The following is a 24,321-nucleotide window of genomic DNA, read 5'->3' as shown; positions in this document are numbered from 1 at the left end:
CGGCTTTCATCTTATGCGAAGCTTTTACTACCTCTTCTCTGTTTACCAAATCATTTTCCCTAACCCTCTCACTTTGCACACCACCTCGACCAAAACACCCTATATCTGCCACTCTATCATCAAACACATTCAACAAACCTTCAAAATACTCACTACATCTCCATCTCACATCACCACTACCTGTCATCACCTCTCCATTAGCCCCCTTCACTGAAGTTCCCATTTGTTCCCTTGTCTTACACACTTTATTTACCTCCTTCCAAAACATCTTTTTATTCTCCCTAAAATTTAATGATACCCTCTCACCCCAACTCTCATTTGCCCTCTTTTTCACCTCTTACACCTTTCTCTTGACCTCCTGCCTCTTTCTTTTATACATCTCCAAGTCATTTGCATTATTTCCCTGCAAAAATCGTCCAAATGCCTCTCTCTTCTCTTTCACTAATAATCTTACTTCTTCATCGCACCACTCTACTCTTTCTAATCTGCCCACCTCCCACGATTCTCATGCCACAAGCATCTTTTGCACAAGCCATCACTGTTTCCCTAAATACATCCCATTCCTCCCCCAGTCCCCGTACGTCCTTAGTTCTCACCTTCTTCCATTCTGTAAGTCTCCTTCCCAAACTCACTTACTCTCACCACTCTTTTCACCCCAACATTCTCTCTTCTTTTCTGAAAACCTCTACAAATCTTCACCTTTGCCTCCACAAGATAATGATCAGACATCCCTCCAGTTGCACCTCTCAGCAAATTAACATCCAAAAGTCTCTCTTTCGCGCGCCTATCAATTAACACGTAATCCAATAACGCTCTCTGGCCATCTCTCCTACTTACATATGTATACTTATGTATATCTCGCTTCTTAAACCAGGTCTTCCCAATCACCAGTCCTTTTTCAGCACATAAATCTACAAGCTCTTCACCATTTCCATTTACAACACTAAACACCCCATGTACACCAATTATTCCCTCAACTGCCACATTACTCACCTTTGCATTCAAATCACCCATCACTATAACCCAGTCTCGTGCATCAAAACACCTAACAAACCAGGCATATTTCAAAAGAAAGATTTTTCACTTCTTCCAAAATTTGTACCTACTTTTCCTTGTCTCTTCTTTTTCCCTTTCATTTACTTCCCTATAATTCAATTAAGTCCTGACCTTGATTGGAGACTCAAGAAAAAAAAGTGGTGGGCAAAATGAATGTACCTAAAGTATATACTGGAATCAATCTACAGTCAGAGACAATAAACTAAGGCATTGCCCATTCTGGAACACAGTAGGAAGTGGAGAAAAATCATACGACTTTCCAAGTTCCTAAATGGATATGATGAAATAAATACAGAACAGTTTTTCACGTTTAGAAATGAGAGGTGGATAAGAAGAAAATACAAGAAAATAAAAATGGAAATACAAAAGATGTGAAGAAGTACAGTAACAAGGTTGTGGACACCTGAAGCAAACAATAAAGAGAAACTGTAAATGCATACAGTACATATAAGGTTAAACATTGTGTAGTACTACAGAAAGCTTGAGAGCTAGGGCCCCGGAAGTAAAGGGCTTCCTCTTTATATTCAAGTTTAAGAATAACTAGGCTTTTCTTTTTAAGTATAATCAAATATTGTTAAATATAAAAAAGAGAATTACCTTAAAAATTAGACAGAAACTGTAAAAAGCAACTCTTCAAGGAAGAAAATATCTGTGTCTTGTAAATGCAGTTGCAACTAACCTCTTCTGTTCGATGACCAAGTTCTTCTTCCAACATGGATTCCATCACTTCCTTTTCTTTGGTCATCATACTGAGATCAGATATTGTTGATTCTAAGAGTGATATCTTAACATATGACTGACTTGCATCCTGCTGAAGACTAGAAAGAGTTTGTTCGTACTCTGCAACCTGAGGAGAGTGATTAATATCTCTTAATACAAGAAGGCTATTATAATAGTGACAATTCTATGGTAAACTAAGATTCTACTGTCTCTGCCACACTTATATATGCAAAATGTGCACCAACCTGTGTGACGTATGATTTTTTACCTTATATTTGGATGGAGCGATAAAAGACATGAAAGTAAAACAAAGGAAATGGGTGTAGATATGAAGTGTGGCAGTGAGGTATGGTGGTTAGTGATAAGCATGTCTGTGGATGATACTGTGTTGTTTGTTAGGAGTGAAGAGGAGTTGCACAATGTAGGAAGTGTATTTCATGATGTGTTTAAGCATAGGCAACTGAAGGTAAATGTGAATACATGAAAAGTAATGGTGTTGGAAAGGAAACAGAATGAAAGTATAGATTGTGCAAAGCCCTATAGAATGAGAAGAAAGTGTACTAATATATGTTATAGATATGGTGGGAGAGAGGCAAAGAGGTGTGAGAATTTGAGTATTTCAATTACCAGTATTTAGTATTTAAGTATTTTAAGTATCTTGGTTAAGTTTGGTGATATGAAAGAAGCCATAAGGGAGAGAGCAGTACAAGGTAAATGAATCACTGGATCCCTCAACAGAATAATGAAGGGTGGAGGTGTAAGCATAGAAGTGAAGAAAGGATTAAGAGACGACATAGTTCCCCCAACCACTGACCTGTGCAGCCAAAACATGGACATGAGTCACAAAGGTCAAGAAACCAAGCCATGGAAATGAGTTATCTGAGAGGAGCATGTGGTATGGCTAGATGGAAGGAAAAAAGAATGAAGGGGAGTATGAGAGATTAGGTATGGCAAGGAATGCAAAGGGAATGAACTGTGGAGTGGTAGTCGGTGAATGTAATACTTTGAGGTGGTTTAGGCAAGTGGAAAGAATGCTAAATAGAGAGTTTGAAAGGAGAGTGTTTGATAATTTTGATAGTTGTTTCTTTCCCTACACCTCAGCTTTGAAACTCGCTACCTTTTCATGGCTTTCCCAATAACTATGACCTAACACAAACAACTTAAAAGACAGGTTTTTCACTTCCTCTAAAATTTGTAAATACTTTCCTTTATCTCTTCTTTTTCCCTTTCATAATCCTCTCTATATTTCAATTAAAGCCCAGCCTTGATATGGACTTTTATCTGTGACCAGAGCCTTCAACAGGGTGTGTGTGTGTGTGTGTGTGTATATATATATATATATATATATATATATATATATATATATAGAGAGAGAGAGAGAGAGAGAGAGAGAGAGAGAGAGAGAGAGAGAGAGAGAGAGAGAGAGAGAGAGAGAGAGAGAGAGAGAGAGAGAGAGAGAGAGAGAGAGAGAGAGAGAGAGAGAGAGAGAGAGAGAGAGAGAGAGAGAGAGAGAGAGAGAGAGAGAGAGAGAGAGAGAGAGAGAGAGAGAGAGAGAGAGAGAGAGAGAGAGAGAGAGAGAGAGAGAGAGAGAGAGAGAGAGAGAGAGAGAGAGAGAGAGAGAGAGAGAGAGAGAGAGAGAGAGAGAGAGAGAGAGAGAGAGAGAGAGAGAGAGAGAGAGAGAGAGAGAGAGAGAGAGAGAGAGAGAGAGAGAGAGAGAGAGAGAGAGAGAGAGAGAGAGAGAGAGAGAGAGAGAGAGAGAGAGAGAGAGAGAGAGAGAGAGAGAGAGAGAGAGAGAGAGAGAGAGAGAGAGAGAGAGAGAGAGAGAGAGAGAGAGAGAGAGAGAGAGAGAGAGAGAGAGAGAGAGAGAGAGAGAGAGAGAGAGAGAGAGAGAGAGAGAGAGAGAGAGAGAGAGAGAGAGAGAGAGAGAGAGAGAGAGAGAGAGAGAGAGAGAGAGAGAGAGAGAGAGAGAGAGAGAGAGAGAGAGAGAGAGAGAGAGAGAGAGATCACCTGTGACATGGGGAAACAGAGTGGAAGAGTACTGGTATTAGAGAAATGGGGATAAATGCATAGAATGGTGTATACAAAAGAGGCATGTATTGATAGGGATAAGTGAGCACTCTTGCCATTGCCATCCCCTGGTTGGGAGTTCCAGAGGGGACAGTCATCAGAGATATATATAGATAATATACTAATCGATATTTTAAAAAGTCTGTATGAATCCCCATTACTGAAATGCAGTCACTTAATGAATACAAGAAGGCTGTCTCTCACTCCATCAATCACTCCTCTGTAGAAAGTTACCAGTTCACTTTCTGATTACCTTTTCCAGAACCTTCCACACCACATTCATAACAATGATTGGTCTGTAATTCTGTGCCTCTTCTGAGTGTTTTTTGTAGTTAAGGATGACATTTGCTCCTCTTCCACTCCATTGGCTCTCTGTCTTTCTCTAGCAACATCCTGAACAGCATTTCAAGTGGTATGTCTAGGGTAACTGGACATATCTTGAGCACATATGACAAAATTCCACCAGAACCACTGAGCCTTGTATAGGTTAAGACCCTTTAGAATTATCTTTATTTTCATACTTGTTTGCCATTTCCCACATTAGCAAGGTAGTGCTAACAAAACAGTTATTTAGTTTGCTCAAATCTAATCTCTAGCTGTCAAAGCACTGAAAACAGAATTTATTCAAGGTATCTCAATGCTTAAAACCTCCTTCCCTTTACAACACACTGGTGTTGGGGCTATAGTGTTCTTCACTGTGAAAACACTTCTGACACTGTTAATTTAGTTATTCATTTATCCTTAAATAGTCCTCTACAATTCCTTCCTCTGAACTCTGTATCCTGATTAAATGTACATGAACACCTTACCTTACTTCACTTTTCAAAATATGCAACAAGTATCTTGGAATATTTTCATTCAGTTCTGAAATGTGTACAGACAGACAAAGTAATGCAAAAAGTTTTTGTTTGAAATGCTAATATTAGAGAAAATATTACATAATGAAATAAACAGTTACTGTAAATCTGAGTTCTCTCAACTAATACAAAAATAACTGTACTATATAAAAAATATACTAAGGCTCGAAGGCTCAGATTGGGGTGTCTAAATGTGTGTGGATGTAACCAAGATGAGAAAAAAGGAGAGACAGGTAGTATGTTTGAGGAAAGGAACCTGGATGTTTTGGCTCTGAGTGAAACGAAGCTCAAGGGTAAAGTGGAAGAGTGGTTTGGGAATGTCTTGGGAGTAAAGTCAGGGGTTAGTGAGAGAGCAAGAGCAAGGGAAGGAGTAGCACTACTCCTGAATCAGGAGTTGTGGGAGTATGTGATAGAGTGTAAGAAAGTTAATTCTAGATTGATATGGGTAAAACTGAAGTTGATTGGAGATGGGTGATTATTGGTGCATATGCACCTGGGCATGAGAAGAAAGATCATGAGAGGCAAGTGTTTTGGGAGCAGCTGAATGAGTGTGTTAGTGGTTTCGATGCACAAGACCGGGTTGTAGTGATGGGTGATTTGAATGCAAAGGTGAGTAATGTGGCAGTTGAGGGAATAATTGGTATACATGGAGTGTTCAGTGTTGTAAATGGAAATGGTGAAGAGCTTGTAGATTTATGTGCTGAAAAAGGACTGGTGATTGGGAATACCTGGTTTAAAAAGCGAGATATACATAATAAGTATACGTATGTAAGTAGGAGAGATGGCCAGAGAGCGTTACTAGATTACGTGTTAATTGATAGACGCACGAAAGAGAGACTTTTGGATGTTAATGTGCTGAGAGGTGCAACTGGAGGGATGTCTGATCATTATCTTGTGGAGGCGAAGGTGAAGATTTGTGGGGGTTTTCAGAAAAGAAGAGAGAATGTTGGGGTGAAGAGAGTGGTGAGAGTAAGTGAGCTTGGGAAGGAGACTTGTGTGAGGAAGTACCAGGAGAAACTCAGTGCAGAATGGAAAAAGGTGAGAACAAAGGAGGTAAGGGGAGTGGGGGAGGAATGGGATGGATTTAGGGAAGCAGTGATGGCTTGCGCAAAAGATGCTTGTGGCATGAGAAGTGTGGGAGGTGGGTTGATTAGAAAAGGTAGTGAGTGGTGGGATGAAGAAGTAAGATTATTAGTGAAAGAGAAGAGAGAGGCATTTGGACGATTTTTGCAGGGAAAAAATGCAAATGAATGGGAGATGTATAAAAGAAAGAGGCAGGAGGTCAAGAGAAAGGTGCAAGAGGTGAAAAAGAGGGCAAATGAGAGTTGGGGTGAGAGAGTATCATTAATTTCAGGGAGAATAAGAAGATGTTTTGGAAGGAGGTAAATAAAGTGCGTAAGACAAGGGAACAAATGGGAACTTCAGTGAAGGGGGCTAATGGAGAGGTGATAACAAGTAGTGGTGATGTGAGAAGGAGATGGAGTGAGTATTTTGAAGGTTTGTTGAATGTGTTTGATGACAGAGTGGCAGATATAGGGTGTTTTGGTCGAGGTGGTGTGCAAAGTGAGAGGTTTGGGAAAATGATTTGGTAAATAGAGAAGAAGTAGTTAAAGCATTACGGAAGATGAAAGCCGGCAAGGCAACAGGTTTGGATGGTATTGCAGTGGAAGTTATTAAAAAAGGGGGTGACTGCATTGTTGACTGGTTGGTAAGGTTATTTAATGTATGTATGATTCATGGTGAGGTGCCTGAGGATTGGCGGAATGCTTGCATAGTGCCATTGTACAAAGGCAAAGGGGATAAGAGTGAGTGCTCAAATTACAGAGGTATAAGTTTGTTGAGTATTCCTGGTAAATTACATGGGAGGGTATTGACTGAGAGGGTGAAGGCATGTACAGAGCATCAGATTGGAGAAGAGCAGTGTGGTTTCAGAAGTAGTAGAGGATGTGTGGATCAGGAGTTTGCTTTGAAGAATGTATGTGAGAAATACTTAGAAAAACAAATGGATTTGTATGTAGCATTTATGGATCTGGAGAAGGCATATGATAGAGTTGATAGAGATGCTCTGTGGAAGGTTTTAAGAATATATGGTGTGGGAGGCAAGTTGTCAGAAGCAGTGAAAAGTTTTTATCAAGGATGTAAGGCATGTGTACGTGTAGGAAGAGAGGAAAGTGATTGGTTCTCAGTGAATGTAGGTTTGCGGCAGGGGTGTGTGATGTCTCCATGGTTGTTTAATTTACTTATGGATGGGGTTGTTAGGGAGGTGAATGCAAGAGTTTTGGAAAGAGGGGCAAGTATGCAGTCTATTGTGGATGAAAGAGCTTGGGAAGTGAGTCAGTTGTTGTTCGCTGATGATACAGCGCTGGTGGCTGATTCATGTAAGAATCTGCAGAAGCTGGTGACTGAGTTTGGTAAAGTGTGTGAAAGAAGAAAGTTAAGAGTAAATGTGAATAAGAGCAAGGTTATTAGGTACAGTAGGTTGAGGGTCAAGTCAATTGGGAGGTAAGTTTGAATGGAGAAAAACTGGAGGAAGTGAAGTGTTTTAGATATCTGGGAGTGGATCTGTCAGCAGATGGAACCATGGAAGCGGAAGTGGATCATAGGGTGGGGGAGGGGGCGAAAATCCTGGGAGCCTTGAAGAATGTGTGGAAGTCGAGAACATTATCTCGGAAAGCAAAAATGGGTATGTTTGGAGGAATAGTGGTTCCAACAATGTTGTATGGTTGCGAGGCATGGGCTATGGATAGAGTTGTGCGCAGGAGGGTGGATGTGCTGGAAATGAGAAATGGAAATGAGGACAATGTGTGGTATGAGGTGGTTTGATCGAGTAAGTAACGTAAGGGTAAGAGAGATGTGTGGAAATAAAAAGAGCGTGGTTGAGAGAGCAGAAGAGGGTGTTTTGAAATGGTCTGGGCACATGGAGAGAATGAGTGAGGAAAGATTGACCAAGAGGATATATGTGTCGGAGGTGGAGGGAACGAGGAGATGTGGGAGACCAAATTGGAGGTGGAAAGATGGAGTGAAAAAGATTTTGTGTGATCGGGGCCTGAACATGCAGGAGGGTGAAAGGAGGGCAAGGAATAGAGTGAATTGAATCGATGTGGTATACCGGGGTTGACGTGTTGTCAGTGGATTGAATCAGGGCATGTGAAGCGTCTTGGGTAAACCATGGAAAGCTGTGAAGGTATGTATATTTGCGTGTGTGGACGTGTATGTATATACATGTGTATGGGGGTGAGTTGGGCCATTTCTTTCGTCTGTTTCCTTGCGCTACCTCGCAAACGCGGGAGAAAAAAAAAAAATTTGCATTTGTGGATGTGTATGTATATACACGTGTATGTGGGTGGGTTGGCCTTGCACTACCTCGCTAACATGGGAGACAGTGACAATGTAAAAAAAAAAAAAAAAATTAACTTTATATTGCAAAAGACATTGAAAATAACAATGAAGGTGACAAGAAAGACATGAAGGTATAAGCATCAACAAACCAGCAATAAATTAAGCAAAAGCAGCATGTAAAGTTTAATTTACTAAGGTTCATTTACCCTGATTTCTTTTTTCAACTCTTCTTGATATTTACAATAATACTTTTTCATTCTTCAAACCTGGGTTTCATCCTTTAATGTTTAAAGGATTTTGAATATCTACAAACAATAGAACCTTTATGTTTAATGACTTAACCATACAAACATTTGATATCAAAAGGCTAATAGCTACTTCACTTTTTTCTCGAGAAAAAATCTTAGGAAAAATACTTACTTTCACATTTAGATTATTCAGGCTACCATTGAGCAGCTCAATCTCAATGTCCTTTTTCGCTAAGATCTCCATATGCATCTCCCTTTCCTCCTGCTGGTCTTTGATTAGTCCCTCATACCTGGCTACCAGGCTTCGCACTTTGTTTTCTACCTCATTACGCTCTTTGAAACTAGTCTCAAGCTGTAGATGTAAGACATGTTAGAATTACAGGACATATTATTTGATTAGTAATCTTTAATTGTATCCATCCACAACTTATATCATGCCAACTTTTGAACTTATTGGTTTTCTACATTACCCATGACACAGTTAGGTGTCCCATAGTGATACTACCCTAAAAATCATGAGATGACTCAATAAAGATCCTTCTTACGCTAACACTTGCTCTCATCTTATCAAAACTTAACCTCTATCTCTGCTTGAAAACTTTCCTTAATCCTTAAACTGAGGCAGCAAAACCTGGCTACCACTGTATGCACAAAAAATCAATGATATGCACAGAAGCATGTCAAAATAATAAGTTCTTTATCAAACTTTTTTACCATGGTAGCATTAAGAAATTGCGGGTTACCCAGCCAGCACTCCAATGTGCAGCTAGGAAGGAGCAAGAGGATGAAGCCATATATAGCAAGGGAGGATGGAAAAGAGAGGGCAAGCAAAGAGTAAGTGGAATAGTAAGCAAGATGAGCAATTTTCAAAACAGCAACCGGGAATTTCTGTCTTGGGTAATGCATGTTGTTGTTGACCATGTCCCTACATAATATGATGTATATCATAGTTAAGACATGCAAACAATTAAACATGATTCATTTTCATGTTTCATTGCACTAGATCTCCTTCACACACCTCCTGTACCACAGAATGTAGATGGTACTGCAAGATCATAAGGTAGGTGGTGTGAGGAGGCCTATTTGGACATATGATGATTATAAATGACAAACTTGATAAGCAATTTAAAACAGTGGGGCACAAATCTTCCCTCATAAGATGTATGTACCAATTGATAGTAAACCGTCAAATATTATGGAAAAAACAATTATCAAAATGACATCCTTTGAGGTGCCAAGGGCTACACAGTAATCATGTAACACAGCAGCTTTCCAAGTACTGTGATGGGGCATACAAGCAGTCAGCTCTCCAGATCAAAAACCAAATACCAATAGAAGAGGGAAAGTGAGCAAACATTGTGGCATAAGGCAAACTTGACCTGCTTGCCCTATGTTGCAGTGTTGGCTCCCGACAGCTAGCTGCTTGTATGCCCCCACCACTAGCTAGACCACGCAATACTCAGCAAGCTGCTGTGTCACATGATCATTATGTGGCTGTTGGAAACTCACGGCTGGGCCCTTTTTGATAACTGTTTCTTACCATACACCTCACATCTTTGTTACTCTTTACCATCTCTTGTCTTTTCAAATAACTGTGACTTGGCACAATTTAAAAGACAGGTTTTTCATTTCCTCCAAAATTTTTAAATACTTTTGTCTCTGCTTTTCCCCTTCTGATTAACCTTGATGTGGACTTTTGATGTAACTGGAGCCTCCAACATAAAAGTAAAATATATTTGTGGCAGTTTAATGATTAAATGTGATGTGAATTTTATGGTTACAATCACTTTTTCCATCTCTCCACCCCCATACCATCTTGAATCATTTCCAACTCTGTAAATACCAAGCTTTTGTAACATTCTTGCTCTTTTATTTCCTATGGGGTCTAAATAATCTCAACTCTTGAATGCTTGGATTTACTGTCAGTTTTACTAACAGTTAAAACTAATCCGTACCATACGTGATTCAAATTTAAAGCCATCTCAGCTGAGAACAAAGAAAGAAGAATTTGCAACTACTACTCCCCAGTACTATATCATAGGTTAGTATAATATCATTTTTTCTTTTATAACTAAAATGCCTAATTTTTTTCTAATGTACTGAGTTTCCAAGGGGCAACATCATTCTACATGTGAGGAACAAAGCTAATACAAACTCATGCACACACACAAAAGAAAAAATCTACACAAAAAAAAATAAAAGAAAATCAAAAAGAAATGGGAAAATACATCATTCAGCACTGTAAAGCTTAAAATGACACTGTAATAAAAGATGTCTATAAAACTAATTTCTTGCCATGGTTGAATGAATTTTATATTTCAACACACAAGGAATGAGTTGTAATATGCAAATGCCTTGAAGACTGCATGAAACTCATCTACCCCATTAACACTATTATGCTTCAGTGTCTCAATAATGATATGTATCCCTCAAAAACTTATCTTTTTATTTATCTATTTTGCTTTGTCGCTGTCTCCCACGTTAGCGAGGTAGCGCAAGGAAACGGGACGAAAGAATGACCCAACCCACCCACATCCACATGTATATACATACACGTCCACACACACAAATATACATACCTATACATCTCAATGTATACATATATATACACACACAGTATATTATTTATTTACTTATTTTGCTTTGTTGCTGTCTCCCGCGTTAGCAAGGTAGCACAAGGAAACAGAGGAAAGAATGGCCCAACCCACCCACATACACATGTACATACATACATGTCCACAAATGCAAATATACATACCTATACATCTCAATGTACACATATATATACAGACACAGACATATACATATATACACATGTACATAATTCATAATGTCTGCCATTATTTATTCCCATCGCCACCTCGCCACACATGGAATAACAACCCCCTCCCCCCTCATGTGTGCAACGTAGCGCTAGGAAAAGACAACAAAGGCCACATTCATTCACACTCACAGTCTCTAGCTGTCATATAATAATGCACTGAAACCACAGCTCCCTTTCCACATCTAGGCCCCACAACACTTTCCATGGTTTACCCCAGACACTTCACATGCCCTGGTTCAATCCATTCACAACACGTCAACCCCGGTATACACATCGTTCCAATTCACTCTATTCCTTGCACGCCTTTCACCCTCCTGCATGTTCAGGCCCTGATCACTCAAAATCTTTTTCACTCCATCTTTCCACCTCCAATTTGGTCTCCCACTTCTCGTTCCCTCCACCTCTGACACATATATCCTCTTGGTCAATCTTTCCTCACTCATTCTCTCCATGTGACCAAACCATTTCAAAAACACCCTCTTCTGCTCTCTCAACCACACTCTTTTTATTTCCACACATCTCTCTTATCCTTACATTACTTACTTGATCAAACCACCTCACACCATATATTGTACTCAAACATCTCATTTCCAGCACATCCACCCTCATGCGCACAACTCTATCCATAGCCCACGCCTCGTAGACATACAACATTGTTGGATCCACTATTCCTTCAAACATACCCATTTTCGCTTTCCAAGATAATGTTCTCGACTTCCACACATTCTTCAAAGCTCCCAGAATTTTCGCCCCCTCCCCCAACCTATGATTCACTTCCGCTTCCATGGTTCCATCCGCTGCCAAATCCACTCACAGATATCTAAAACACTTCACTTCCTCCAGTTTCTCTCCATTCAAACTTACCTTCCAATTGACTTGACCCTCAACCCTACTGTACCTAATAACCTTGCTCTTATTCACATTTACTCTTAACTTACTTCTTTCACACACTTTACCAAACTCAGTCACCAGCTTCTAAAGTTTCTGACATGAATCAGCCACCAGCGCTGTATCATCAGCGAACAACAACTGACTCACTTCCCAAGCTCTCTCATCCACAACAGACTGCATACTTGCCCCTCTTTCCAAAACTCTTGCATTCACCTCCCTAACAACCCCATCCATAAACAAATTAAACAACCATGGAGACATCACACACCCCTGCCGCAAACCAACATTCACTGAGAACCAATCACGTTCCTCTCTTCCTACACGTACACATGCCTTACGTCCTCGATAAAAACTTTTCACTGCTTCTAACAACTTGCCTCCCACACCATATATTCTTAATACCTTCCACAGAGCATCTCTATCAACTCTATCATATGCCTTCTCCAGATCCATAAATGCTACATACAAATCCATTTGCTTTTCTAAGTATTTCTCACATACATTCTTCAAAGCAAACACCTGATCCACACATCCTCTACCACTTCTGAAACCACACTGCTCTTCCCCAATCTGATGCTCTGTACATGCCTTCACCCTCTCAATCAATACCCTCCCATATAGTTTACCATGAATACTCAACAAACTTATACCTCTGTAATTTGAGCACTCACTTTTATCCAATTTGCTTTTGTACAATGGCACTATGCAAGCATTCCACCAATCCTCAGGCACCTCACTATGAATCATACATACATTAAATAACCTTACCAACCAGTCAACAATACAGTCACCCCCTTTTTTAATAAATTCCACTGCAATACCATCCAAACCTGCTGCCTTGCCGGCTTTCATCTTCTGCAAAGCTTTTACTACCTCTTCTCTGTTTACCAAATCATTTTCCCTAACCCTCTCACTTTGCACACCACCTCGACCAAAACACCCTGTATCTGCCACTCTATTATCAAACACATTCAACAAACCTTCAAAATACTCACTCCATCTCCTTCTCACATCACCACTACTTGTTATCACCTCCCCATTAGCCCCCTTCACTGAAGTTCCCTGGGGATAGGGGAGAAAGAATACTTCCCACGCATTCCTCACGTCTTAGAAGGCAACTAAAGGGGACGGGAGCAGGGGCCCAGAAACCCTCCCCTCCTTGTAATTTTACTTTCTAAAAGGGGAAACAGAAGAAGGAGTCACGCGGGGAGTGCTCATCCTCCTCGAAGGCTCAGATTGGGGTGTCTAAATGTGTCTGGATGTAACCAAGATGAGAAAAAAGGAGAGATAGGTAGCATGTTTGAGGAAAGGAACCTGGATGTTTTGGCTCTGAGTGAAACGAAGCTCAAGGGTAAAGGGGAAGAGTGGTTTGGGAATGTCTTGGGAGTAAAGTCAGGGGTTAGTGAGAGGACAAGAGAAAGGGAAGGAGTAGCACTACTCCTGGAACAGGAGTGGTGGGAGTATGTGATAGAGTGTAAGAAAGTGAACTCTAGATTGATATGGGTAAAACTGAAAGTTGATGGAGAGAGATGGGTGATTATTGGTGCACATGCACCTGGCCATGAGAAGAAAGATCATGAAATGCAAGTCTTTTGGGAGCAGCTGAATGAATGTGTTAGTGGTTTTGATGCCCAAGACCGGGTTATAGTGATAGGTGATTTGAATGCAAAGGTGAGTAATGTGGCAGTTGAGGGAAAAATTGGTATACATGGCGTGTTCAGTGTTGTAAATGGAAATGGTGAAGAGCTTGTAGATTTATGTGCTGAAAAAGGACTGGTGATTGGGAATATCTGGTTTAAAAAGCGAGATATACATAAGTATACGTATGTAAGCAGGTGAGAAGACCAGAGAGCGTTATTGGATTACGTGTTAATTGATAGGTGTGCGAAAGGCAGACTTTTGGATGTTAATGTGCTGAGAGGTGCAACTGGAGGGATGTCTGATCATTATCTTGTGGAAGTGAAGGTGAAGATTTGTAGGGGTTTTCAGAAAATAAGAGAGAATGTTGGGGTGAAGAGAGTGGTGAGAGTAAGTGAGCTTGGGAAGGAGACTTGTGTGAGGAAGTACCAGGAGAGACTGAATACAGAATGGAAAAAGGTGAGAACAAAGGAGGTAAGGGGAGTGGGGGAGGAATGGGATGTATTTAGGGAAGCAGTGATGGCTTGCGCAAAAAAAAGCTTGTGGCATGAGAAGTGTGGGAGGTGGGTTGATTATAAAGGGTAGTGAGTGGTGGGATGAAGAAGTAGGATTATTAGTGAAAGAGAAGAGAAAGGTATTTGGACAATTTTTGCTGGGAAAAAATGCAAATGAGTGGGAGATGTATAAAAGAAAGAGGCAGGAGGTCAAGAGAAAGGAGCAAGAGGTGAAAAAGATGGCAAATGAGAGTTGGAGTGAGAGAGTATCATTAAATTTTAGGGAGAATAAAAAGATGTTTTGGAAGGAGATAAATACACACACAGACATATATATATATATATATATATATATATATATATATATATATATATATATATATATATATATATATATACACATGTACATAATTCATACTGTCTGCCTTTATTCATTCCCATCGCCACCTCGCCACACATGGAATAACAACCCCCTCCCCCTTATGTGTGCGAGGTAGCGCTAGGAAAGACGACAAAGGCCACATTCGTTCACACTCAGTCTCTAGCTGTCATGTAATAATGCACCGAAAGACAACAAAGGCCACATTCGTTCACACTCAGTCTCTAGCTGTCATGTAATAATGCACCGAAACCACAGCTCCCTTTCCACATCCAGGCCCCAAAGAACTTTCCATGGTTTACCCCAGACACTTCACATGCCCTGGTTCAATCCATTGAATCCATTGACAGCACGTCGACCCCAGTATACCACATTGTTCCAATTCACTCTATTCCTTGCATGCCTTTCACCCTCCTGCATGTTCAGGCCACAATCACTCAAAATCTTTTTCACTCCATCTTTCCACCTCCAATGTGGTCTCCCACTTCCACTCGTTCCCTCCACCTCTGACACACATATCCTCTTGGTCAATCTTTCCTCACTCATTCTCTCCATGTGACCAAACCATTTCAAAACACCCTCTTCTACTCTCTCAACCACACTCTTTTTGTTACCACACATCTCTCTTACCCTATTATTACTTACTCGATCAAACCACCTCACACCATATATTGTCCTCAAACATCTCATTTCCAGCACATCCACCCTCCTCCACACAACTCTATCCATAGCCCACGCCTCGCAACCATACAACATTGTTGGAACCACTATTCCTCCAAACATACCCATTATTGCTATCCGAGATAATGTTCTTGACTTCCAAACATTCTTCAAGGCTCCCAGAATCTTCACCCCCTCCCCCACCCTATGATTCACTTCCACTTCCATGGTTCCATCCACTGCCAAATCCACTCCCAGATATCTAAAACACTTCACTTCCTCCAGTTTTTCTCCATTCAAACTTACCTCCCAATTGACCTGACCCTCAACCCTACTGTACCTAATAACCTTGCTCTTATTCATATTTACTCTTAACTTTCTTCTTTCACACACTTTACCAAACTCAGTCACCAGCTTCTGCAGTTTCTCGCATGAATCAGCCACCAGCGTTGTATCATCAGCGAAACAACAACTGACTCACTTCCCAAGCTCTCTCATCCACAACAGACTGCATACTTGCCCCTCTTTCCAAAACTCTTGCATTCACCTCCTTAACAACCCCATCCATAAACAAATTAAACAACCATGGAGACATCACACACCCCTGCTGCAAACCTACATTTACTGAGAACCAATCACTTTCCTCTCTTCCTACACGTACACATGCCTTACATCCTCGATAAAAACTTTTCACTGCTTCCAACAACTTGCCTCCCACACCATATATTCTTAATACCTTCCACAGAGCATCTCTATCAACTCTATCATATGCCTTCTCCAGATCCATAAATGCTACATACAAATCCATTTGCTTTTCTAAGTATTTCTCACATACATTCTTCAAAGCAAACACCTGATCCACACATCCTCTACCACTTCTGAAACCACACTGCTCTTCCCCAATCTGATGCTCTGTACATGCCTTCACCCTCTCAATCAATACCCTCCCATATAGTTTACCATGAATACTCAACAAACTTATACCTCCGTAATTTGAGCACTCACTTTTATCCAATTTGCTTTTGTACAGTGGCACTATGCAAGCATTCCACCAATCCTCAGGCACCTCACCATGAATCATACATACATTAAATAACCTTACCAACCAGTCAACAATACAGTCACCCCCTTTTTTAATAAATTCCACTGCAATACCATCCAAACCTGCTGCCTTGCCGGCTTTCATCTTCTGCAAAGCTTTTACTACCTCTTCTCTGTTTACCAAATCATTTTGCCTAACCCTCTCACTTTGCACACCACCTCGACCAAAACACCCTATATCTGCCACTCTATTATCAAACACATTCAACAAACCTTCAAAATACTCACTCCATCTCCCTCTCACATCACCACTACTTGTTATCACCTCCCCATTAGCCCCCTTCACTGAAGTTCCCTGGGGATAGGGGAGAAAGAATACTTCCCACGCATTCCTCACGTCTTAGAAGGCAACTAAAGGGGACGGGAGCAGGGGCCCAGAAACCCTCCCCTCCTTGTAATTTTACTTTCTAAAAGGGGAAACAGAAGAAGGAGTCACGCGGGGAGTGCTCATCCTCCTCGAAGGCTCAGATTGGGGTGTCTAAATGTGTCTGGATGTAACCAAGATGAGAAAAAAGGAGAGATAGGTAGCATGTTTGAGGAAAGGAACCTGGATGTTTTGGCTCTGAGTGAAACGAAGCTCAAGGGTAAAGGGGAAGAGTGGTTTGGGAATGTCTTGGGAGTAAAGTCAGGGGTTAGTGAGAGGACAAGAGAAAGGGAAGGAGTAGCACTACTCCTGGAACAGGAGTGGTGGGAGTATGTGATAGAGTGTAAGAAAGTGAACTCTAGATTGATATGGGTAAAACTGAAAGTTGATGGAGAGAGATGGGTGATTATTGGTGCACATGCACCTGGGCATGAGAAGAAAGATCATGAAATGCAAGTCTTTTGGGAGCAGCTGAATGAATGTGTTAGTGGTTTTGATGCCCAAGACCGGGTTATAGTGATAGGTGATTTGAATGCAAAGGTGAGTAATGTGGCAGTTGAGGGACAAATTGGTATACATGGCGTGTTCAGTGTTGTAAATGGAAATGGTGAAGAGCTTGTAGATTTATGTGCTGAAAAAGGACTGGTGATTGGGAATATCTGGTTTAAAAAGCGAGATATACATAAGTATACGTATGTAAGCAGGTGAGAAGACCAGAGAGCGTTATTGGATTACGTGTTAATTGATAGGTGTGCGAAAGGCAGACTTTTGGATGTTAATGTGCTGAGAGGTGCAACTGGAGGGATGTCTGATCATTATCTTGTGGAAGTGAAGGTGAAGATTTGTAGGGGTTTTCAGAAAATAAGAGAGAATGTTGGGGTGAAGAGAGTGGTGAGAGTAAGTGAGCTTGGGAAGGAGACTTGTGTGAGGAAGTACCAGGAGAGACTGAATACAGAATGGAAAAAGGTGAGAACAAAGGAGGTAAGGGGAGTGGGGGAGGAATGGGATGTATTTAGGGAAGCAGTGATGGCTTGCGCAAAAAAAAGCTTGTGGCATGAGAAGTGTGGGAGGTGGGTTGATTATAAAGGGTAGTGAGTGGTGGGATGAAGAAGTAGGATTATTAGTGAAAGAGAAGAGAAAGGTATTTGGACAATTTTTGCTGGGAAAAAATGCAAATGAGTGGGAGATGTATAAAAGAAAGAGGCAGGAGGTCAAGAGAAAGGAGCAAGAGGTGAAAAAGATGGCAAATGAGAGTTGGAGTGAGAGAGTATCATTAAATTTTAGGGAGAATAAAAAGATGTTTTGGAAGGAGATAAATACACACACAGACATATATATATATATATATATATATATATATATATATATATATATATATATATATATATATATACACATGTACATAATTCATACTGTCTGCCTTTATTCATTCCCATCGCCACCTCGCCACACATGGAATAACAACCCCCTCCCCCTTATGTGTGCGAGGTAGCGCTAGGAAAGACGACAAAGGCCACATTCGTTCACACTCAGTCTCTAGCTGTCATGTAATAATGCACCGAAAGACAACAAAGGCCACATTCGTTCACACTCAGTCTCTAGCTGTCATGTAATAATGCACCGAAACCACAGCTCCCTTTCCACATCCAGGCCCCAAAGAACTTTCCATGGTTTACCCCAGACACTTCACATGCCCTGGTTCAATCCATTGAATCCATTGACAGCACGTCGACCCCAGTATACCACATTGTTCCAATTCACTCTATTCCTTGCATGCCTTTCACCCTCCTGCATGTTCAGGCCACAATCACTCAAAATCTTTTTCACTCCATCTTTCCACCTCCAATGTGGTCTCCCACTTCCACTCGTTCCCTCCACCTCTGACACACATATCCTCTTGGTCAATCTTTCCTCACTCATTCTCTCCATGTGACCAAACCATTTCAAAAACACCCTCTTCTACTCTCTCAACCACACTCTTTTTGTTACCACACATCTCTCTTACCCTATTATTACTTACTCGATCAAACCACCTCACACCATATATTGTCCTCAAACATCTCATTTCCAGCACATCCACCCTCCTCCACACAACTCTATCCATAGCCCACACCTCGCAACCATACAACATTGTTGGAACCACTATTCCTCCAAACATACCCATTATTGCTATCCGAGATAATGTTCTTGACTTCCAAACATTCTTCAAGGCTCCCAGAATCTTCACCCCCTCCCCCACCCTATGATTCACTTCCACTTCCATGGTTCCATCCACTGCCAAATCCACTCCCAGATATCTAAAACACTTCACTTCCTCCAGTTTTTCTCCATTCAAACTTACCTCCCAATTGACCTGACCCTCAACCCTACTGTACCTAATAACCTTGCTCTTATTCATATTTACTCTTAACTTTCTTCTTTCACACACTTTACCAAACTCAGTCACCAGCTTCTGCAGTTTCTCGCATGAATCAGCCACCAGCGTTGTATCATCAGCGAAACAACAACTGACTCACTTCCCAAGCTCTCTCATCCACAACAGACTGCATACTTGCCCCTCTTTCCAAAACTCTTGCATTCACCACCTTAACAACCCCATCCATAAACAAATTAAACAACCATGGAGACATCACACACCCCTGCTGCAAACCTACATTTACTGAGAACCAATCACTTTCCTCTCTTCCTACACGTACACATGCCTTACATCCTCGATAAAAACTTTTCACTGCTTCCAACAACTTGCCTCCCACACCATATATTCTTAATTCCTTCCACAGAGCATCTCTATCAACTCTATCATATGCCTTCTCCAGATCTATAAATGCTACATACAAATCCATTTGTTTTTCTAAGTATTTCTCACATACATTCTTCAAAGCAAACACCTGATCCACACATCCTCTACCTCTTCTGAAACCACAATGCTCTTCCCCAATCTGATGCTCTGTACATGCCTTCACCCTCTCAATCAATACCCTCCCATATAATTTACCAGAAATACTCAACAAACTTATACCTCTGTAATTTGAGCACTGACTCTTATCCCCTTTGCCTTTGTACAATGGGACTATACAATCATTCCCCCAATCCTCAGGCACCTCACCATGAATCATACATACATTAAACTTATCTATCTATACATATACATTCATACATACATTAATTTATCTATTATTTATTTTACTCTGTTGCTATCTCCTGCGTTAGCGAGGTAGCGCAAGGAAACAGACGAAAGAATGGCCCAACTCACCCACATACACGTCCACACACGCAAATATACATAACTATACATCTCAACGTATATATATATATATACATACCTACACAGCTTTCCATGGTTTACCCCAGACGCTTCACATGCCCTGATTCAATCCACTGACAGCACGTCAACCCCAGTATACCACATCGATCTAATTCACTCTATTCCTTGCCCTCCTTTCACCCTCCTGCATGTTCAGGCCCCAATCACACAAAATCTTTTTCAATCCATCTTTCCACCTCCAATTTGGTTTCCCACTTCTCCTCGTTCCCTCCACCTCCGACACATATATCCTCTTGGTCAATCTTTCCTCACTCATTCTCTCCATGTGCCCAAACCATTTCAAAACACCCTCTTCTGCTCTCTCAACCACGCTCTTTTTATTTCCACACATCTCTCTTACCCTTACGTTACTTACTCGATCAAACCACCTCACACCACACATTGTCCTCAAACATCTCATTTCCAGCACATCCATCCTCCTGCGCACAACTCTATCCATAGGCCACGCCTCGCAACCATACAACATTGTTGGAACCACTATTCCTTCAAACATACCCATTTTTGCTTTGTGAGATAATGTTCTCGACTTCCACACATTCTTCAAGGCTCCTAGGGTTTTCGACCCCTCCCCCACCCTATGATCCACTTCCGCTTCCATGGTTCCATCCGCTGCCAGATCCACTCCCAGATATCTAAAACACTTCACTTCCTCCAGTTTTTCTCCATTCAAACTTACATCCCAATTGACTTGACCCTCAACCCTACTGTACCTAATTACCTTGCTCTTATTCACATTTACTCTTAACTTTCTTCTTTCACACACTTTACCAAACTCAGTCACCAGCTTCTGCAGTTTCTCACATGAATCAGCCACCAGCGCTGTATCATCAGCGAACAACAACTGACTCACTTCCCAAGCTCTCTCATCCCCAACAGACTTCATACTTGCCCCTCTTTCCAAAACTCTTGCATTCACCTCCCTAACAACCCCATCCATAAACAAATTAAACAACCATGGAGACATCACACACCCCTGCCGCAAACCTACATTCACTGACAACCAATCACGTTCCTCTCTTCCTACACGTACACATGCCTTACATCCTCGATAAAAACTTTTCACTGCTTCTAACAACTTTCCTCCCACACCATATATTCTTAATACCTTCCACAGAGCATCTCTATCATATGCCTTCTCCAGATCCATAAATGCTACACACAAATCCATTTGCTTTTCTAAGTATTTCTCACATACATTCTTCAAAGCAAACACCTGATCCACACATCCTCTACCACTTCTGAAACCACACTGCTCTTCCCCAATCTGATGCTCTGTACATGCCTTCACCCTCTCAATCAATACCCTCCCATATAATTTACCAGGAATACTCAACAAACTTATACCTCTGTAATTTGAGCACTCACTCTTATCCCCTTTGCCTTTGTACAATGGCACTATGCACGCATTCCGCCAATCCTCAGGCACCTCACCATGAGTCATACATACATTAAATAACCTTACCAACCAAAAAAGAAGAGTGAATGTTGGGGTGAAGAGGGTGGTGAGAGTAAGTGAGCTTGAGAAGGAGACCTGTGTGAGGAAGTACCAGGAGAGACTGAGTACAGAATGGAAAAAGGTGAGAACAATGGAAGCGGGGGGAGTGGGGGAGGAGTGGGATGTATTTAGGGAATCAGTGATGGATTGCGCAAAAGATGCTTGTGGCATGAGAAGAGTGGGAGGTGGGTTGATTAGAAAGGGTAGTGAGTGGTGGGATGAAGAAGTAAGAGTATTAGTGAAAGAGAAGAGAGAGGCATTTGGACGATTTTTGCAGGGAAAAAATGCAATTGAGTGGGAGATGTATAAAAGAAAGAGACAGGAGGTCAAGAGAAAGGTGCAAGAGGTGAAAAGGGCAAATGAGAGTTGGGGTGAGAGAGTATCATTAAATTTTAGGGAGAATAAAAAGGTGTTCTGGAAGGAGGTAAATAAAGTGCGTAAGACAAGGGAGCAAATGGGAACTTCAGTGAAGGGCGCAAATGGGGAGGTGATAACAAGTAGTGGTGATGTGAGAAGGAGATGGAGTGAGTATTTTGAGGGTTTGTTGAATGTGTTTGATGATAGAGTGGCAGATATAGGGTGTTTTGGTCGAGGTGGTGTGCAAAGTGAGAGGGTTGGGGAAAATGATTTGGTAAACAGAGAAGAGGTAGTGAAAGCTTTGCGGAAGATGAAAGCCGGCAAGGCAGCAGGTTTGGATGGTATTGCAGTGGAATTTATTAAAAAAGGGGGTGACTGTATTGTTGACTGGTTGGTAAGGTTATTTAATGTATGTATGACGCATGGTGAGGTGCCTGAGGATTGGCGGAATGCGTGCATAGTGCCATTGTACAAAGGCAAAGGGGATAAGAGTGAATGCTCAAATTACAGAGGTATAAGTTTGTTGAGTATTCCTGGTAAATTATATGGGAGGGTATTGATTGAGAGGGTGAAGGCATGTACAGAGCATCAGATTGGGGAAGAGCAGTGTGGTTTCAGAAGTGGTAGAGGATGTGTGGATCAGGTGTTTGCTTTGAAGAATGTATGTGAGAAATACTTAGAAAAGCAAATGGATTTGTATGTAGCATTTATGGATCTGGAGAAGGCATATGATAGAGTTGATAGAGATGCTCTGTGGAAGGTATTAAGAATATATGGTGTGGGAGGAAAGTTGTTAGAAGCAGTGAAAAGTTTTTATCGAGGATGTAAGGCATGTGTACGTGTAGGAAGAGAGGAAAGTGATTGGTTCTCAGTGAATGTAGGTTTGCGGCAGGGGTGTGTGCTGTCTCTATGGTTGTTTAATTTGTTTATGGATGGGGTTGTTAGGGAGGTGAATGCAAGAGTTTTGGAAAGAGGGGCAAGTATGAAGTCTGTTGGGGATGAGAGAGCTTGGGAAGTGAGTCAGTTGTTGTTCGCTGATGATACAGCGCTGGTGGCTGATTCATGTGAGAAACTGCAGAAGCTGGTGACTGAGTTTGGTAAAGTGTGTGGAAGAAGAAAGTTAAGAGTAAATGTGAATAAGAGCAAGGTTATTAGGTACAGTAGGGTTGAGGGTCAAGTCAATTGGGAGGTGAGTTTGAATGGAGAAAAACTGGAGGAAGTGAAGTGTTTTAGATATCTGGGAGTGGATCTGGCAGCGGATGGAACCATGGAAGCGGAAGTGGATCATAGGGTGGGGGAGGGGGCGAAAATTCTGGGGGCCTTGAAGAATGTGTGGAAGTCGAGAACATTATCTCGGAAAGCAAAAATGGGTATGTTTGAAGGAATAGTGGTTCCAACAATGTTGTATGGTTGCGAGGCGTGGGCTATGGATAGAGTTGTGCGCAGGAGGATGGATGTGCTGGAAATGAGATGTTTGAGGACAATGTGTGGTGTGAGGTGGTTTGATCGAGTGAGTAACGTAAGGGTAAGAGAGATGTGTGGAAATAAAAAGAGCGTGGTTGAGAGAGCAGAAGAGGGTGTTTTGAAGTGGTTTGGGCACATGGAGAGAATGAGTGAGGAAAGATTGACCAAGAGGATATATGTGTCGGAGGTGGAGGGAACGAGGAGAAGAGGGAGACCAAATTGGAGGTGGAAAGATGGAGTGAAAAAGATTTTGTGTGATCGGGGCCTGAACATGCAGGAGGGTGAAAGGAGGGCAAGGAATAGAGTGAATTGGAGCGATGTGGTATACCGGGGTTGACGTGCTGTCAGTGGATTGAATCAAGGCATGTGAAGCGTCTGGGGTAAACCATGGAAAGCTGTGTAGGTATGTATATTTGCGTGTGTGGACGTATGTATATACATGTGTATGGGGGGGGTTGGGCCATTTCTTTCGTCTGTTTCCTTGCGCTACCTCGCAAACGCGGGAGACAGCGTATTATCCCTGGGGATAGGGGGAGAAAGAATACTTCCCACGTATTCCCTGCGTGTCGTAGAAGGCGACTAAAAGGGAAGGGAGCGGGGGGCTGGAAATCCTCCCCTCTCATTTTTTTTTTTTTTTCAATTTTCCAAAAGAAGGAACAGAGAAGGGGGCCAGGTGAGGATATTCCCTCTAAGGCCCAGTCCTCTGTTCTTAACGCTACCTTGCTAATGCGGGAAATGGTGAATAGTATGAAAAAAAAAAAAAAAATATATATATATATATATATATATATATATATATATATATATATATATATATATATATATATATATATATATATATCCCATTCCTCCCCCACTCCATTGTTCTCACCTTTTTCCATTCTGTACTCAGTCTCTCCTTCTCTCCTGGTACTTCCTCACACAGGTCTCCTTCCCAAGCTCACTTACTCTCCCACCCTCTTCAACCCAACATTCACTCTTCTTTTCTGAAAACCCATACAAATCTTCACCTTAGCCTCCACAAGATAATGATAAGACATCC

At 41.4% G+C, this 24,321-nt stretch overlaps 1 protein-coding gene across 1 annotated transcript in view; it reads right to left on the bottom strand.

Moving 5' to 3' along the window:
• LOC139750336 (uncharacterized) overlaps positions 1-24,321 on the bottom strand; it is a 224,672-nt gene that overhangs the window by 137,259 nt on the left and 63,092 nt on the right. The window contains exons 7-8 of the mRNA XM_071665015.1: positions 8,460-8,639; positions 1,736-1,903 (exon numbers count right to left, since the gene is read on the bottom strand). Of these exons, the coding sequence (XP_071521116.1) occupies positions 1,736-1,903; positions 8,460-8,639 (348 nt within the window). The remainder of the gene's footprint in view (positions 1-1,735; positions 1,904-8,459; positions 8,640-24,321) is intronic.

The sequence above is a fragment of the Panulirus ornatus genome, chromosome 9, assembly GCF_036320965.1.
Source record: "Panulirus ornatus isolate Po-2019 chromosome 9, ASM3632096v1, whole genome shotgun sequence".
Classification (NCBI taxonomy): Eukaryota; Metazoa; Arthropoda; class Malacostraca; order Decapoda; family Palinuridae; genus Panulirus; species Panulirus ornatus.
Note: the sequence above shows the minus strand (reverse complement) of the source record. Positions and strands in the feature narration are given on the sequence as shown.